Here is an 18,348-nt window from a genome sequence, read left to right on the forward strand (position 1 = left end):
TAACCAAATGAGAAAATCGAACTCCTGTTTGTTTATTTTTCCACACACAGCTTCTCCGTTTTAGACTTGATCTTTGCTTATTAAATAGTGGCAGTATGGAAGCTGTTGTCTGTTTTTATACACTTGAGGTTAGATTTATCATTTTAAAACCTGATGAAGACCAGATTATTTATAACCCTAGGATTAAAAGAGGGTGTAACTTTTTATATGACAGCTTGTGTATCTTTTTGTACAAGCTGTCCTTGTGCTCCCACTTTACCTCAAACTGGTTTGGCTCAGTTTTTTTTTTGTTTTTTTTGTTTGTTTTTTCACAAAATAGATAATTTAATAGACAGGGGCTTCTAAATCTATCTTGCAGAACAAGAAAACGTCTCTACATTAGTAAGTATATAGAAACATCCGAACAAGCATGTGGAAGCAGAGTCTACAGGTCTCCGTCTGCTTTGGTTATTCTCCGCCGAGGGTTTCAGACATAGTTACTTGTTGAATTAATGTTCCTTTACAGCCACAACGATGTCAGTGAATGTATGTCTATCTTTGTACTCTATGCTTTTGACTTCTTTATCCTTGCTATTCTGAAAATAACACCTTGGATGTCTTTGTCTTGCTTTATTGAAAGTGTCGAGGTTAAACTGAGATGTGGTTTAAGGCTTCTGTTGGGCTTCAGTTCATCTTGAGATGCAGAGTAAGGTTCCAGCATGAAAGCTAAAGTTCAAGCTGTGAAAGCGCTTGAACTTTGGTAAACTCTGCTGTCCCCATCTGGAGTGACTCTTGTTAAAACCATCCTCCAGCCTGACCTCCGCTGGGGCTCACATCAGTCCTGTACGGTAAGGCTGTAACTAAAGGAACACTTTTAGACAGACTTTTTACGTCTTGTGGACCTAAACCATGTGAGCTGCCTAGCTCTGCTTTTGTTGAAAGGCAAAATGCATCCATCCATTGTCTTCTCCCAGTGGGACATGGCTGAAACGTTGCCAAAGGGAGGTGTCCTGGTAGAATCATAATCAGATAGCCAAACCACGTCAACAGACTCTTTTTTTCAATGTAGAGGAGGTGCAGCTCTTCTCTAATCTCCTCCCTAAAGACAAAGCTTCTTACCTTATTTTTAAAACTGCTTTAGATTGGAATGTAAATGGTTATTAAATAAAAAAGGAGATTTTTGTTTTCTCACCACAACAGACAAGAGTAACACTCCCATCCGCCTCTAGAGGAATAGACAGACTCTGCCCTGGAAGATTAATCCATCATTTTCTTACTGAGACCCATGGATTAGACATACAGGAGCTGTCTCTTGACTTGGAGGTCCTGGCTTGAACAAGCAAAGACGAGACTAAGTCATGCATCCAGTACATGAACACCAGAAATAGGATTGGGGACAAAAGACAGACCTGGCCGGGTCTGGAAAACTGTTTGGTCTTTGTGTTCAGATTGTGGACACGGTTTAGGACTGATCTTGACCACCTCCACTTCTGCAGCCTCCCTACAAAATGCCTCTTTCAAGGACCAGGCGACTGAACTCCAATAAACCTTCGTTTTGAAAACAAAAATTTACCTTTTAAAATTTCACCAGCATTTCTGTTTCACAGCTACTTTTGTCATGGCGTTTGACAGAAAACAGGGTAAGCAATGGAACATCTCTGCAACAACCTTTCAAAGCAGCAGGCAGTCAGATGCTGAGGGGTTTTTGTCATTTGGTGTCCCAGACTGAGAGATTCTTGCAGTTCTTGATGTTGTTTGGTATTTGTGTTACATGTTCCACCCTAAAAGTCCTGTGGCGTTGCACCTGTATGAATCCAGCCAATTATCCTGTCCCGTTCTGTCGAGTAAGACTCTCCCAGGGGCAAATGATCTCCTCTGTTCCCACCGCGTCCCGAGATGCAGGCCTGTTCTCCTCATCCTCGTCCTCAGACTCAATGGGGTAGATCCGGCACTCGGGAGGAATGTCTACTTTGATCTGGAAGAAGCTGAGAGATATCGAACAGAGGATTTTGTACGTCGTTCCAGTTCTGTTTTTGTGGTGTTCAGATCCAAATAAACTGAGTGTTTAATGAGGTGTTCATTATTTTCATATGACTGTAGCTGTGTCTCTCTAAGCAAAGCCACTAAAGGAGTTTTTGTTGCCATTAACCGTATATTTTCTTCATACAAAACATACTCTTGAAGAAGTGCTTCTTAGTGCTTCTGACACATACAAAGAAGCATGGAGGGTACTAAAGATAAGTTCTTACTCTTAAAATTGCAATAGAAAGAGTGTGTGTATTTGTCCCTATCTGTTTTGTTCTTAAATGTTTTCCCACCATTTTCACCTCTGTTGTGGTTGACATGAGTACCATAATCCACAGCACCATAGCTGTGGATTGTGCATTTCGATGATTGCACTACATGAACTAAAGTGTTAACCAGAGCTAAAGCGTTGTCGAAGTGTTTTCGACTGAGCGCTGTATTTGCCACCACTTACTTGCCGATTCTTCTGGGTGGAGCCTGGCTGGCCTCATCTGGTGTGATGGGCTGAATGCGGCTACTTGTTGTGGCCGCCGTGTGGCATTTGGGCGACAGGCTGGCGAACATGGTGGAGGGGCTGCAGCCTCTCTTCAGCAGTCGGCGCAGCGACAGGGCCATTCGAGACTTGGACAAGTTTCCCCCCTCAGGGGCCCGAACTTCTGTGTTGCCCTCACCGTCGCTGGCCTCCATCCGCCGCTCAGAAGCCGAGGTGCTGTCTAAGGCCACGCTAATTGGGGACGGACAGACTGGGGTGTGGGTGAGGAAAGGGAGGGAGGGTGAGGCGGTGACAGAAGGTGGGTCAGGGATTCCAGTGTAGACAGCGAGGTGCGGGACGGGAGTGGTAAATCGGCACAGCTGTGGGATCAGAGGGCAAGACACAACAGTCAGAGGGCATCTGGGTTGGGAAGAGTCAGTGTGTGGGATCTGGAAAATTCAAAATTTTCCTATCCATTATATTTCAATCATCCAACTAAGAGTTAACTGAGAGATATTGATACTAATTGATAGTTTTAAACATTATTACAGCTGAATATTTTATGAAACAGACAAATTACAGTCACTGGTTAGTTACCTTTAAAATATCTTATTGTGCAGCAGCTGAGTCAAGTTGTTGAAAGGACGACATTAAAGAAAAAATGAAGGAAGGAATGATCGAACAAATGAAGGAAGGAATGAAGGTACAATATGAGGGAAGACAGAAAGTGACAAAGGGACGGTAAGTGGAGAGAAAGAAAGAAAAAGAACAGTGGATTAGGGTAAGAAAGATGAAAACATCCAAGAAGATGAAGAAAGAGGGAGAAACAACAAATAGAATGAAAAAAGAAGAATAGAGGAGAGAACGATATTAGGAAGGGAGGGAGGGAGAGAGGAAAGAGAAAAGAAAGGAAAGGACAAAGGACAGAAGGAAGGAGAGAAGAAACAAAGGAAGGAATAAATCCCATCCTAACAACGTGCATAGCAACGAAGTGATTACATTGAAACACAGTAAATAACACAAACAAATAAAAATGAGGTGATTTTGATTTATTCACTTATGACTGATAACAAAGAAAGACAGAGAGCAGCACTACAGAACAACAACAGAAAAAGATGGACACTTTATGAGAAACAATGGCAGCTTTCACTGATAAGACAACAGACTCTGGTCCTCTGCTTGTCGTTACTCATCACGCATAATAAAACCGTAATTTAACAAGTGCAACTTGTCATCTGAGTTTGATTAAAACAGGATTGCTCACAAAAAACATTTTCACTGTTGCTCAGTATATGTCACTAGTAAGGAGGCTTAGCAAAAATATATTACTATTTCTACTATTTTAAATAAAGGTTTTGTATAACTAACAACATTTTGAACATGAGTCACATTGAATTTACTCTACAGCTTCACTTCACATTTCTCATCAGTTTGGGATCGAAATGAATATTATTAAAGTACTAATTTAATCTCAAACTAAACCTCTGCAGAAATTGGAAAAAAAAAACATAAACGCTAGTCATGTTTGTCGCTGAACTTGAGGTGTTTTCACTTGGAATGACGAGGACCCATCTCCTTGCCCTGCTTGCTGAGTTTGCTCATGACCTGTGTAATGTCAACCGGGGCGTTGGCGGCCATCTTGGCCCTTTGCTCCTGCTCTTGCTGCCGGATGATGATGGGGCTAAGACTGGGCCGTCTGTTCCTGGCGTTCTGCTCCAACTGGACTTCACTGAGGGAAATGGAAAAAGGAGACAATGGAGAGTGACGGATGTGATTTTCCAAAACAAGTTTAAGTGGATAGAAGTTCGACATTCTTCAAGTATCGGACGTCAAATGCAAGAACGTCTAAAAGATGTCGCTCACTTGAATTTGTGCTCTTCGGGACAGATGGCTTTCTTTAAGGTTTCTTTAAACACAGGAGATTTTAGGTACCGCCCATATGAGTCCTGCAAGGAAAGAAAGACAGAAAGAAAAGCCAACCCATTCTTTATCTTCAAATATAATAATTATATTTACCTTATGAGACATCAATCATCAAATGTATTGCTCCTGCTTTATCAACTCATACTTCTATATCAAACTACTTGTTGCAATGATATAATTATCTCAGGTTCTGTAGTCTTGTGAACATACCGCAGAGCCCAACAAGCAGACATTGAACACTGCCAATCCTAAGGCCCCACTGCTGATGTGTTCACTGACCTTCTTCATCAGCATGTAGATGTGAGTTTGGGCTGCATCCAGAACGTATCTGTGTGGGTGCTTCAAACCCTTCACTGTGATTTCCATTGTTTTTCCATCAATATTGATCCATCGCGGGGCGCCACGTGCCAAAAATGTCCTGGGAAAAGATGAAAGATGGTCAGTTTGAATCAATTTTCTGCTGAAAGATTACAGAAATTCATGCAGTAGGGAAAATAAAGAGAGATCTTTCAAACTCGAATCCAATCAGTAGATCCCAAAAAGTCGTTACTTGTAGATCTGCTCTGCTTTCTCTCTCATCGCGACAGCAGTTCCCCACTTCAGATCTTCACAGCCTTCCCAGAATGCCAAGTTCTCACCTAAAAACACCCAGAAAAGAAAACCACACAAGTATTCAAGTCAACACTGCGTTTTTTGTTTTTTGGGGTTTTTTGGGGGGTTTTCTCATTCAATATAGTCCATACCACTGAATTCTTTCTTCAAGAAGAGTCTGAAATCATCTCGTCCTCGAGGATCTGAGAGAAGCTCTTTGAAGCTGAACGTCCACCTCTCTACACGCATCTTGGTGGGTATTTCCACGCTGCGGCACAAATTGAAAAACCACAGAGGAGGAAAATCAGACTGCTGAATAAGGCTGACTTTTAGAGAACATGTCTTTGTTGGCTGACTCACTTAGACATGTTCAAGGTCCAGTATGTCGTGTCGTCAGTGAGCCACGGGTTGCTGGGAAGACACTTGGAGAGAAAAGGGTCGTGACCGCTATAGGTGGCGCTGTACTTCACCAGTCTGCAGTGCAGGAAATGAGATTCATTGTTTGATGTAGATCACAAATAATGTTTTACCACATGCAGATGCAGACTTGTTGCTACGTCTGGAATCGCTGTGCTGTTCAGGAAGAGCTTCATCTGACAGACAGACGGCTTCATATTGACTCTAGAATCCTCTGGTAAAGAACTTCACTGTTGATTCAGTGCCTTCAAGGTGCCTAGATCCTGTGGTTACAAAACAACCACAGGCCCATTTCATCACACCTCCACTGACGTGCTCTACAGTTGGCATGAGATGTTTGAGCTGACATGCTATGTGTGGTTTTCTCCAAACACGCTGCATGGCAGCCAAACATCTCCACTTTGGTCGAAAGCACATTGCTGCAGCGGTAATGTGCTCCTTTTGGGTCAAACTTTGCTAACCTAAGTTATGCTATTGTTTGTATTTAGCATAAGAGGATTTCTCCTTAAACCCTTGAGAAGAGTTCACACCAATTTACTTGTCTGACCACTCAGAAAGCTCCGCAGAAGTGCAGCTAAGTAAAGCATGAATAAATTGAATGGAAGAAAAATTGCAGATTTTTAACTCAAAATCTTATCTTAAAAAAAAAAAAAAAAAAGAAAATCATCTTGTTTTCATAAAAAGAGAGCAAGGAAAACATTAAGGACAATTGTGCTCAACTTCTTTAAGGAGGCATTTTTATGTTTTTTGACCTTTTACATCTAACTAAAAGGTGAATTTGTTGTTGCGGGCATCAGAGTGCAGGTAACATAAATCTGAGGCTGTCTTACGCGCCGATGGACACAGATGACTTCACTCTGGGCCTCATGATGGACTGCTGGGTGAAGATCATCTACAACAGGTGAGACGAGGCAGAACAAAGTACCAATTTTAGCTGAGCAAAAACGCGAGCAAGAGGAAAACACAAGAGAGCAAAATCCTACTCACAATTCTCTCGTAGTAGTCAGGTGTTTGTGTCTGAGAACAAGAATATATATACAAGACATTTGATATTGTTTTTTTATATATATGTATATATATTTATGGTGATTTTTTTTTTTATGGTATAAACTGGTGGTGTAACCAGTGGGCTGAAAAAATAGAGCCATGGGAAAATGCCTGCAGAGGAGAAAAGAACAAAAGCGAAGACAAGAAATAAGATGGAAATCAACACTGTAAGCAGACAGCGTAGGCTTGAAATAGAAAGCAAGCATCGTTTTATGCAGCTGCATTCATGCATTAAAGCCTCTTACTGGGCTTAAGCTGATTGAGAAGAATTATGATCCTGCAGGTCATGCGGGGACTCACCTGTTACCTCGTCTGTATTGGGATCTGTTCTTCGATCCAGCCCGTAGTCCATGGCACTCACAGTCCCTGGCTGAACACACATTACAATAAAAGCAATTAGACACAGTGGGCTTAGCAAGGGACCAATTCATTACAACAGGTGGCTGTTTCTGATGCTAATGAACAGTTGATGCTGTATGATCTTTTTTTTTTTTTTCCTAGCCATTAGAAACACCAAGTGGCTCGTTACAAGTGTGAAGTGGCAATAATGAACAATTGGAACCAAAATTATCCAACCACAACTCTAAATGATGTATTTTGGTAAATATGCAACAAGAAATAAAAGGGAACAAAAAAATTGTTTCTTACAGGTAGCGTTATAATGTTAGTTATTTCCCAAAATTAAACCAAAAATGCCATAATGATGAGTGCGTAATCTACATTGTTGAAGCCCTTTATGACAAGCTTTTTTTTTTTTTTCAAAACAGTTCAAATCAAGCGATTGCCATGGGCCATTCTAGTAATTCCCATAACTTCGTTTTAAATCAAGTTTTGGTGGATCAGTGTCCTGTAATTAGATCAAAGCTTTAGCTGCGTTGCAGATGGCGTGACATTTTCTCCCAGGATTTTCCTGATACTTGACTGAATCCATTTTACCCTCCACATCTTGCAGTTTTCCAGAGCATCATTAAGCCACTACCATGCTTCACTGTAGGGCTAGTGTTATTTTCAGAATACGCTTCATACTTCCTATTTCAGACAACCAGCTGGTCCACAGACGGGAACGTTTCCTGTTTTGATTAGTGACTCTGTTGAACAGAAACCCTCAGAGCTCGTTGGTTTATTTATATGTAGTTGTGAGCAAAACTGGAGCTGACTCTTTTGTGCTTTGGGTAAGGAGTAGAGCTCATCTTGAAGGTCAGACACGGAGCCTTTGGCATTTAATATATTGTATAATTTTATACATCGGAAGCTGGAGAGCTCAGCGGCTGCTGCCAGCAATTCCTGCTGATGGCATTTTTCTGTCAATCGAGGGTTTATGGCCACCTGGCTCCTCAAGAATCTTGTTTAAACCATTGATAGCTCCTCCTTTAAATACACCCCAAAATAATCATGTTGTGTTTAATGTATAATAATTGTTGAAATAATCAATAACAATCTCAGAATTTGGCTGCTTCACTGTCCTCCTTGTTCAAATAGAGAACCTTTAGTTTACGCATAACCTGAACTATAAGATTTACAATTCATCAAGAAATTGCTACTCCAAAATCAACTTCTTTATTTATTCAAATAAATCCCAGACTAAAAGAAGAAGCTATTCGTTTCCGCAGCATAAGTTTAGTGTCATGACCTGACTCACATTGGGCGGTGACCTACAACACTAACTGAGTAAGCATATCTTGTTTTTAATCAGTCGAAAGCTGTTACAATAGACAAAGTGGTGGATTTTGAATCAATCCTTTTTTTCTTTTTTTTTTGCTGTGACTGCAGATGAATGTATAGATTAAAGCACACACAGGCTTCCTAAAGCAGCTGCATATTACATAAAACACCAAAAATCACAGGAAAATTTGTGGTTGATGTATTTTATTTGGTGGATTTCTAGCTGGATCTGTCTTTATTTGAAATAACTGACGGACAGGCTATGATTTACTCGGCTGGTCTCTGCACCAGAGTCACGACATAAGACTCTTGTGTCGTGACAAGACACAAGAGTTGTGGGGACGCAACACACGCAGTGTGTTGCGTCCCCACGACGCAACACACTGCAACACATTCTCTAGCTCAGAAATGAAATATTAAACAGTCGTGCCCTTTTCTGTTGCCTGGACATGTAATGGTAATGAGGAGTCATGGGTCGAGATAATGAGATGCCCTGTGAAGTGTGGAGAAGGCTCACAATTTTTGGCGGCGGGTTTCTGTGTCGGCTGCCGTTGAACATTCAGTTTCTGACTATTATCAGTGTGTACATTTGTGAAATACAATGCTATAAAAAAAAGGTTTCAGATTTGTTCTGTTTTTGCTTTTTTTTGTCAAATTTAACAAGACAATGATCCAAAACATAACCGACAAGCTAATCTCTGAATTGCTCAAAAAACATAAGCCCAAACAATTGTAGGCTTTTTGAAGAGGTCTAGTCAAAGTTTGATCTTACATGACTATTAAATATAATGCTCAAAAACCCCCTGTTGTGTCATTGTTATTGTCATATACAATGATGACTTCAGATATTTACTAAGATTTCTAGTTCTTTATATGTAATAGATATATTAAAGTGTAAGCTATTTAACCTAATTTAAAAATGTTTTGTTATACTTGAAATTAATTTTTCCCCCAAAGTAACTGTAGAGATTTAGCTAGCTGACATCTGAAAACCCTGTGTCCAGATTAACAACACAAATGTTTTAATATTCTTTTGAATTTACCAAAACTGATAAATATTTTTTGCTGTGTACTTGTTTTACAGATCAGGATGTTGACCAAGTTTAGGTAGGGGGCACCCAGATTTGAACTGGGGACCTCTTGATCTGCAGTCAAATGCTCTACCACTGAGCTATACCCCCACATTGTGCAAGTCTTTTATTGTCATATAACATATACAGTCAGAGAATTTGAATTCATGAAAATGTTTCTTAGTAGGTGATTATGTACATTTTTAAATCTATATTTGAAGCACATAACACTTTACCTTTGTTGAATAGGTTGTAGTCAATCTTATGATAATCACATTTTTCAGCATGCTTGTTATTGAAGGTGCTGCATTGGGAATTTCACTAACAGATATTAAATAGGGGGCACCCAAATTTGAACTGGGGACCTCTTGATCTGCAGTCAAATGCTCTACCCCTGAGCTATACCCCCACATTATGTATAATTTTTATTGTCATATACAATGATGATTTCAGATATTTACTAAGATTTCTAGTTCTTTATATGTAATAGATATATTATATATATATATATATATATATATATATATATATATATATATATATATATATATATATATATATATATATATATATATATATATATATATTAACCTAATTTAAAAATGTTTTGTTATACTTGAAATTAATTTTTCCCCCAAAGTAACTCTGTAGAGGTTTAGCTAGCTGACATCTGAAAACCCTGTATCCAGATTAACAACACAAATGTTTTTGATATCCTTTTGAATTTAACAAAACTGATTGGCTGGCATCAAAATATTTGCTACATACTTGTTTTACAGATCAGGATGTTTGAATTCAGCATATTATAAATTTGTACAGTGGTTGTTGAGATTTTAAATTCTTGAAAATGTTTCTTCGTTAGTGATAATGTAGGTTTCTAAATCTGGATTTGAAGAAGATAAAGCTTTGGCTTTGTGGAATATATTGTATGAAATCAAATAATTCAGCATACTTATTATTGAAGGTGCTGCATTGGGAATTTCACTAACAGATATTAAATAGGGGGCACCCAGATTTGAACTGGGGACCTCTTGATCTGCAGTCAAATGCTCTACCACTGAGCTATACCCCCACATTACATAAGTGTTTTATTGTCACACACAATGACAATCAGATATTTATCAAATTTCTAGTCTTTTATATGTCATAGATATATTAAAGTGTAAACTATTTAACCTTTTTTAAAAATATTGAGTTATACTTGAAGTGATTTTATTTCCCCAAAGTAATGCTGTGGAGATTTAGCTTGTTTTACAGATCAGGATGTTTGAACTCATTTGAGTTCATGCATGCAACTATTATTTTGCATTTAACAAGTGTTTAGACTTGAGCTTTGAATTTGCTGAAATCCAGAAAATTGGTGCATCCTCCATTAGGAATTTTTCAGAAATGCCATTATTAGCTGAATCTGATAAATTAGTCATGGTTTTGTCTATGATCCCAAAATTCCTAACATTTTGTCAACAGCAAATGTATGAACTCAAGTTGTTTTTTAGTTAACATTACATCTACAATTAACTTCAGAATGCGTTCTTGCTGTACTTGCCAAAGTGATGCACAGTTCGAATAGATGGGGAGCATTTTTTAAATTTGTACAGTGGCTGTTGAGAATTTAAATTCATGAGATTGTTTCTTAATAGGTTTTAAAATATGGATTTGAAGCAGATAAAGCTTTGCCTTTGAGGAATATATTGCATTCTATTTTGCAATTTCAGATTATTGAGCATGCTTGTTATCGAAGGTGCTGCATTGTGAATTTTGCAGGTGGATATTGGACAGGGGGCACCCAGATTTGAGCTGGGGACCTCTTGATCTGCAGTCAAATGCTCTACCACTGAGCTATGCCCCCACATTATGTATAATAATTCTGCATAAAAGTGGGTGGGTACAACCAGTTTTTAGATTTAATTAGATCAAATTATCTCTTGCAGGCCTGCATTTTCATTTATTTAATCAGGTTATATTAGTCCGATATTAAAATGCAAATGTTTGTTTTGATCCTACAAATGTCATAAAAAAAAATTGTTTAAAAATAAATATCTAAAGGGGTAAATGTTACTCTGTGATTTGGGGGCTGAAATCTGTTAAATGCTTACACTACGAGGACAAAGCTCCTTCCAAAAAGGTTTTGTGTTCATTTGCTGGGATTAAATCAAAGCTACAGGTGTATAGTTAAAGCTTGTGTGAATGTTTTCTAACCGGGGGTCTGTGAACAACCCAGTAGGCTCTTTCCTGGCAGTCAAACACCACCCGGTCCGGTTTCTTCCTCTCTTTTGCTGCTCTAAAGGTAAAAGAAGACACAAACACAATTGTAACACTTTCTTCACAACAAAACCTGGGATGTTGCCGAGTTTCTTTCCTGCCTACCTGTATTGTTCTTTAGCTTGCATTACTACAAAGTCCCACTTGTGGTTCATCCACTTGTGAAGATGGTTGTACTGCTCCTGAGCACATTAAACACCAGCACAGTAAACAAATTTAAAAAGAAGGATTTCACCTGGCATTAGTCTGCGTCTCTATGACAGAGTATTAGGCTCACTTGGAGAAATAAGTATATGGATTAGCATTTGCTTTGGTTCTTACATTTTTATGACAACAAAGTCAAAATGACAATGGTGCAGAGAACTGCGACAAACACCTGCGACAGCTGTCTTGTGTGAATTGGAGAGTAACTTCTATACTTTACGTAAAGATTTAAAAGCAAAGAGATTATTTAACTTTCAGCAAATGAAACATCCTGTAAACGCACACTGCTTGGAAAGAACACAGCGGCTTCACCAAGATATAATTTTCATGTTATTCTGAATATTTCCTTTCTTCTGTAATGGAAAAGAAGAAAAATCCACTCAAAACATTCAGTTCAGATTTTGTTTGTTTTTTTCCCTTCCTCCAAGTGAACCTTGTCATTCTTCATAAAGTTTCCTTACCTGCTCGTGCAGCTCCAGGATTCCTTTCTTCCGGATGTTTCTTTTTGCTAGGTAGATTGCTTCAGGAGTTGAAAGCGCGTAATAAATCAGTAGACTGTTGGTAACATACCACGGGATGAAGTGTAAATAACACCTATGCGTCATTCTCACCATAATCTGTATCCTCAACAGGCCACTGTTGTGTGGGCCAGAAATACGGCGTCTGAAACACCAGAGAACCAAGCTAAAGTTCAGTCAGATTATTTCAGATTCAATAAACAACAGGTTCAGAAATGCTTGTAGATACTTTTTTTTAGGGGAGAATATTCACAGATGTGCTTTTTACAAAAATAAGCAGAAAAAGAAAACGGGAAGTGTTTGATACAACAGAGGGCAATTATCTCTTATTTTTGATATTATCACTGGAGAAGACAGCAGCACAAACGTCCACCAACTTTTACTCAAAATCATCCTGAGCTCATCCAATCATTAAACCAACTGCAAATATTTCATACGAAACAGGGAACCCCATCCCAATGCTGTTGACGATAGACCGGGAAAAAATGAAAACAATGTACCCAACAACTAAGAAATTACATGCTTGTCTTTTAGTAAAGAAAATGTGTATGACCTTTTAAATGTTTCAGATTGAAGCACATTCACGGATTAATTTTCTACAAATGTTAGCCCATTTAATACTTTAAGTTTGGCAGTTTTGGCCCACATCAGTTATAATCGCAATATATATTGAAGTTTGTGATTATAGTGTGACAAAGTGTCACAATAGTACCTTGCAAACTGATACTATCGCAAGGTACTGTACTACAAATGACAAACCGCAAATATGTGACCTGTAAAACATGAACTGCACAATAAAATATCCAATCCACACAAAACATTTACAGATTTTTTTGGTGCGCTCTCTTTTCAGAAAACCTAAATTTTTATAGTGCAATCTGACTTAATTTGAGTCATGATGCATTGCACATTTCAGCTCAAATGAACAGATAAAATGCATTTTTTTAAAAATGCTGTGCCATGCATTTTTGCATGCAGAACATGCAGGACCAACACAAACAACATGGCCACCCACTTTGCAAGGGATGCGTCAATTCAGCAGTACAAACGGGGAATGATTCTTTACGTGTCAGTGTTCTAGCTTGTTTGGGTTTACGGTTTGGATTTCAAACCGTAAACCGCCTGAAATGGAGAATGTGTTCACCTGGAAGCGATAGAGGGAAGCATCTGGTTTGATCACTAAACGTTTGTGGTCCTGCAAAGGGTAGATGTATCCCAAGGCCACCAGCATGGAGCCAAAGCTTCTGGCCTCTGGAGACAGCAGGTGGAGAGGTTAAAACATTAAAGCTGTAATAGTGCTAAGGATTTAACAATAACACCTTCCTGAAATTATTTCAACAACTGGCATCCATTTGGATGAGACTGGATGACTCATGTCTTACCTTGAGCATCTATTTGAAATCTGTCAGCTAACCATGCAATTATATCTTCACCTGCAGAGGAGGACGAAAGTTTATAAAAGGTTAAGGGAAAAAAATCACGACTATGAAAAAACAAAGATGAAGTTATGGGTAGGAAATGGTTGCAGAAAAGAGGGAGGCAAAGAGAAGCAGAAGAAGAAGTAAATTCCCCAGCATGTTCAGTTTCAGCCATTTTTCTGCTGGGATTTAAAGCTAAGAAATGATGGAGAAGTCAAGATAGGAATCTTTGCTTTTGTCTCCCTCTTCCTCGTTTCCTCCTGCCTGCTCAATCATCTTCTTTCACCTCCTACTTTTCCCCCTCCAACTCAGTCTGAGACAGCCATGGTTGTCATGGAAATAAAATCTGTAGCTCTCGAGCCCATACATAGCTCCGGTATCCCTCAGAGACACTACACAGCCACAATCAGTGAGTCGGCCGCTGAATAACTACATCAAGTGTGCATTTCTATGCAAGTTCATTGATCTGTTTTTGTGCTTATGTGGGAGGGTTCTATTATTTTTTCTTCCTTTTTTTTATTTTTTACCAGTGATAGCATGGGGTATGATGGTGATAACGAGTCTCTGAGGCTGCGACTTCACTCCTGTGCAGGGGTCCTGCATCTCCAGCAGCACCTTCTCCGCCTGTAAAATAACACAGTGAGAGATGAGTGAGATGAGAAAAGAAGAGGAGGAAACTGCTGCACCTGAAGAAAAAAAAATTGAAAACTTGTCAATGAAATCCAATTCAGATTTTTCCACATTTTGCCATTTTACAACCACAATCATCAGTGAATATCATTAGGATTTTATCTGCAGAGTGGAAGGCTTAGATGGCTTTTAAAATAATGTAAATCTGGTTAGTGTGGATTACATGTGTCCATTTGGACCCTTTGATCTGACACCCCTAAATAAAATCCAACACAAGAAGTTGCACTCTCGAGTTTACACATTCACATACCCACAGGTCTTCACACTTCCAACAATCCTGGAAGAAAACACATTAAGGGCTACAACCATAAACACACCAGTCCTACAATTTAGGTTTTGGTTTGGCCCAGTCAAAGCCCATACCTAAATCCAATAGAGAATATGTGGTAAGACTTGAAAACTGATGTTCACAAATATCTTCATCAAATCTTGATCTTGATGTGAAAAGCTGGTAGAGGTATATACAAAAAGAGTTAAAGCTGCAACTGAAGGTGATGTTTTTTCAAAGTTTTGAGTTGATCCGCTTGATGCAAAGGCATGCTATTCTTTAAATTTTTGTAAAAAAAAAAAAAAAAACAACAACAACAACAACAAAACACCTAACACATCATGTCTTGCTTTCATACCACTTCACAATTCAGCAATATTTTATGTTGGACTATTATGTAAAATGCCAATAAAGTACATTGAAGTTTGTGACAACAAAAAGACAAAATGAGTAAAAAATGCTGCTGGTTTTCGATATTGTCATTTTAACCACTCATAGTGCTGTTGTAAAGCACATTCGTGAAAGACTTAACCATTTGCATTGGCTTCCACTAATACTTCAGGAGCACACCTGTTGTAATTTGTGAAATATTACAGGACAACTGCTCAGTGTCTTGCCCAAAAACGTTGAGGCTTCAATAGTAATTGCTGAGAGGCGACATACTGTGCCTAGATCCCATGGCTTTACTTTGGGTTTTGTGTGGGTGCGTTCAATGAGTCATCCTCTCGTTCCCAAACAGAATTTCCGTTATCCTAACTGATCCCTCGGCTCCCAATACGCCCAGCAGCTCGGGTGTGCGTACCGAAAAACAAGAAATCCTGCACATAACCCATTCGGTTTATGTAAAGGTGAGTGTGTGTGAGGGAGAGAGAGAGAGAGTGAGAGCAAGCAGTTCAGCTGACTCTCAGGTCTGTTTGAAGTGGCATTGTGCTTTGAAGTCATCCTGGAGAGGCTATAAACCCGAAGCTGGGCCCAACCAAAGTGGGCTTTCATGGACTAGGACTCTAAGTTATTTTGTGCACATTCCCCAGGAGAGAGGGGTGCTGCATATACAATACACCAAAACAAATTACTTGCTATTACCTGGTATTTCTACTTCCTCAACCTTTTGCTTTCTTGTAATAAATATTAAACACTAGAAAACCCTAATCTACATTTTCAAATACACAGGGCTACACTTTTTAAGGAGGGATTTTATGGCACAGACAAAGCAATACATGATATTGTGAAGTGGAAGAATTGTTGTTCTTTATAAAGGCTTTCCTTTGCCTTTTGGAAGTATCTAAAAAAATTTTTTTTAAAAAACCTTTTTTGAAAAAAAATAATAACTTAAGCTCAGAGTGAATAGGGAATATATTTGAATATCTTTTTTTTTTTTTTATTTGGATTTAGGTCTTAACATTGACCAATAGAAAAGCATTCACTGCCACCAGCACAGGTGATGCCTTCAGGAGCAGTAGTAGTTATAAACAATTACTGTCTTCTTGCCACTCCATCAGAAGACCAAATTTGCAAAGTTCCCAAAAAATAGTTGTCCTTTCAGCTGATTCTACCACCTGAGCTATGAATCTATGCAGCTTCTCCAGAGTTACCAGGGAGATGCATGAATGCTCACTTCTTTTCATTTTCATTTATTCATTAGATTGTTTTAATCTCATTTTCTGTGGCATGAATTTGCCACCCTTGAGTCCTTTACTTTTTTGGTTTTCTTTTTTTTATGTGTTTTATTACCAAACACATGCCAAAACCAAGTCATCTTGCTTGGACTTAGTTTTGGTATGCTGATCTTATCTTTATTCATACGTATCGGGGTAAGTGGGGCTGAATAAATATGCATGCCACACTTTTCATATGTGTATTTAAAAAGCTTCTCAAATGTGTCATTTTGTTTTCGCTAAACAAGCTGATGTTAGGTTGTGTTAGTCTATCGCATAATATTCCATTAAAATATACAGAAACACTTATGTTTTACAATTTAGGTGTAAATAGTTTATGATCAGGTACTCAGGCCAGAGGACCAGGCTGTTGCTTTCAAGTACACAGCTCCTGGATTAAGTTCTTCCCAGCAGCAGCTCACTATACCAGGGAGCACTTATACTGATCCATACTTAATGCTCATTAAACTGAATGACCTTATCATTGGGAAAAGGTTAAAATAAGATAGAAAACTGTAAGTATTGATCAAATGTATCAAGAGGAAATATAATCTGGTGAATTATTTTATTCACTAGATTATTTGAAATTACAGTTCATTCAAACTCAGAAATAAGACTGAATGAATGTAGCATGTAATACATTTTCATTATTTTCATTATTTTTGATTGATAATATATTTTGGCTTTATAAGCACCCACATAACTTGTTTTGCGTCTTTTTACACACTGTAGGGAGGTTGAACATTTCACGTGATATAGGAACAAATCAACAGAAGGACGTCTGAGGTAAGATGTGGCCATCAGAGTTCGGTTATTAGATTGTTTATTATGGAGAATCTGCAGGTGTGCTGTCATCGCCCGGGCAGAGAAGGATTTCCACAATGTCTAATAAAAAAAGGAAAGCCTACCTTCTTGAGACAAGCCATCCGAGGTCGATATCTCTGTCCATGATCCCGAAGAGCGTTTCTAATGGTCATCTTTTTTTTTTATTTCCACTCACTCACGCTCCTGTGTCTAATGCTGTTGTTGCCAGTGAGCTCCGTGCCGTGTGAGGGGGAATCGATGTAATCGATGCTGGTGATGCGTTCAAATGCCTCACCATAGCGCTTGTTTGAATAGAAATAGACATCTAGTCTAATCTTTTTTTGTCCTACTTAAATGAACGTATTGTAGAGTATCTTTAATTTCTATACATGAGGAAATATGAACTGCAAATGCACTTAATAAATAAGTAACCGAAAATGTTATTTTATGTTACATTGTCTTAACGATGAATTTCTAATAATGTAAACAACTTCTGTCTTTAAAACCAAATGTGCCAGAGTAAAAGAAAAAATTTCTAAACAATCTTCTGCTGTTGTGTTTTTTTCTATTGTTTTTAGTGTAGCAATGGATTGGTTACTTTGTAGAAATATCTTCCAGTGCTTCCTCTATATTGTAATTATTATTATTCAAAATGTAGAGATGCTTTACTTATAACTTATAATTAAAGATGCAATATCCAAGGAGTTACTTGTGTTTCATTTGTCCCAATCTGCTACGTTAATTATCAATGCTTTATGAAGTGTTTCAACAAATCTAGGATATATATTCTTCAGAAATATCTATTAATAACAAAAAATATATATTGTAAAGGGTTTTGATGCTGCCTCATATCAATCTCGAGCAAAAGTAGGGCCTAGTAAATAATGAAAGAGGTGTCTTTGTTTGTATATAATATTATAAAGTCAATAAAACTGCCACTCACAATATGTCAACGACACTGCAGTTTTACCAACATGCTCATGGGAGGTCAAAGACGTCAAAAGACAGTATTGCTGGTGCTCAGAAAGCCTACAGCACTTGAACACACCGATGTAAAAGGAAAAATGAATCAACCAATCAGAATCATGCGTTATTTTACACGGAAACCATGAGCCGCAATTTCTAACATAATCCAGCAGAGAGTGGTGTTGTATCATTTGAAAAACATTGATTTATTGAAAGTTTACTGATTATTCTCACCATTGAATTATTTATAGAGTGTTCCTATAGTTTTTTATAGATATTTTGAAAATACGACCAGTCGTTTTAAATGTGAAGCTGCGGTTTCCTGTTGTCATAACCGAGCGCGCTCTCAGATTGATAGCAGGAGCGGTTACTTCCTG

General features: G+C 38.3%; 1 protein-coding gene and 4 non-coding genes across 6 annotated transcripts; all 5 read right to left on the reverse strand.

Annotated features, from left to right (window-relative positions):
• Window positions 1–3,510: 3,510 nt before the first annotated feature.
• LOC106928953 (regulator of G protein signaling 9-like) lies at window positions 3,511–17,841 on the reverse strand. Of its 2 annotated transcripts, XM_015005569.2 has the most exons (17): window positions 17,110–17,841; window positions 14,116–14,212; window positions 13,553–13,603; window positions 13,315–13,421; window positions 12,264–12,315; window positions 12,114–12,172; window positions 11,554–11,630; window positions 11,386–11,467; window positions 6,762–6,824; window positions 6,395–6,424; window positions 6,238–6,299; window positions 5,351–5,464; window positions 5,143–5,258; window positions 4,950–5,037; window positions 4,679–4,817; window positions 4,340–4,422; window positions 3,511–4,205 (listed from the first exon to the last, which is right to left on the reverse strand). In XM_015005569.2, the coding sequence occupies exons 1-17, from the start codon at window positions 17,176–17,178 to the stop codon at window positions 4,025–4,027; spliced, it is 1,470 nt and encodes a 489-aa protein (XP_014861055.1). In that variant the 5' UTR covers window positions 17,179–17,841; the 3' UTR covers window positions 3,511–4,024. The 2 variants fall into 2 exon arrangements, with proteins under 2 accessions (XP_014861055.1, XP_087857224.1); XM_088001098.1 differs by lacking the exon at window positions 17,110–17,841 and having other exon boundaries at window positions 14,116–15,743.
• Window positions 9,226–9,297, reverse strand: trnac-gca (transfer RNA cysteine (anticodon GCA)). Its single transcript has one exon. It is a non-coding gene; the product is annotated as a tRNA-Cys (tRNA).
• On the reverse strand, window positions 9,524–9,595 carry trnac-gca (transfer RNA cysteine (anticodon GCA)). Its single transcript has one exon. It is a non-coding gene; the product is annotated as a tRNA-Cys (tRNA).
• On the reverse strand, window positions 10,187–10,258 carry trnac-gca (transfer RNA cysteine (anticodon GCA)). The gene has a single exon. It is a non-coding gene; the product is annotated as a tRNA-Cys (tRNA).
• Window positions 10,964–11,035, reverse strand: trnac-gca (transfer RNA cysteine (anticodon GCA)). Its single transcript has one exon. It is a non-coding gene; the product is annotated as a tRNA-Cys (tRNA).
• Window positions 17,842–18,348: the final 507 nt, after the last annotated feature.

This window comes from Poecilia mexicana, unplaced genomic scaffold (genome assembly GCF_051168715.1).
Source record: "Poecilia mexicana isolate PSO_F unplaced genomic scaffold, ASM5116871v1 scaffold_19, whole genome shotgun sequence".
Taxonomy (NCBI): domain Eukaryota; kingdom Metazoa; phylum Chordata; class Actinopteri; order Cyprinodontiformes; family Poeciliidae; genus Poecilia; species Poecilia mexicana.

Excerpts from the sequence above, each read along its gene's own strand:
- LOC106928953 (XM_088001098.1), bottom strand. The coding sequence starts at position 14,356 with ATGATTGTGGTTGTAAAATGGCAAAATGTGGAAAAATCTGAATTGGAT. Across the intron at positions 11,468-11,553 it reads CAAGCTAAAGAACAATACAG|AGCAGCAAAAGAGAGGAAGA; the intron begins GTAGGCAGGAAA and ends TTTTACCTTTAG. Across the intron at positions 5,465-6,237 it reads TCATCTGTGTCCATCGGCGC|ACTGGTGAAGTACAGCGCCA; the intron begins GTAAGACAGCCT and ends CCTGCACTGCAG.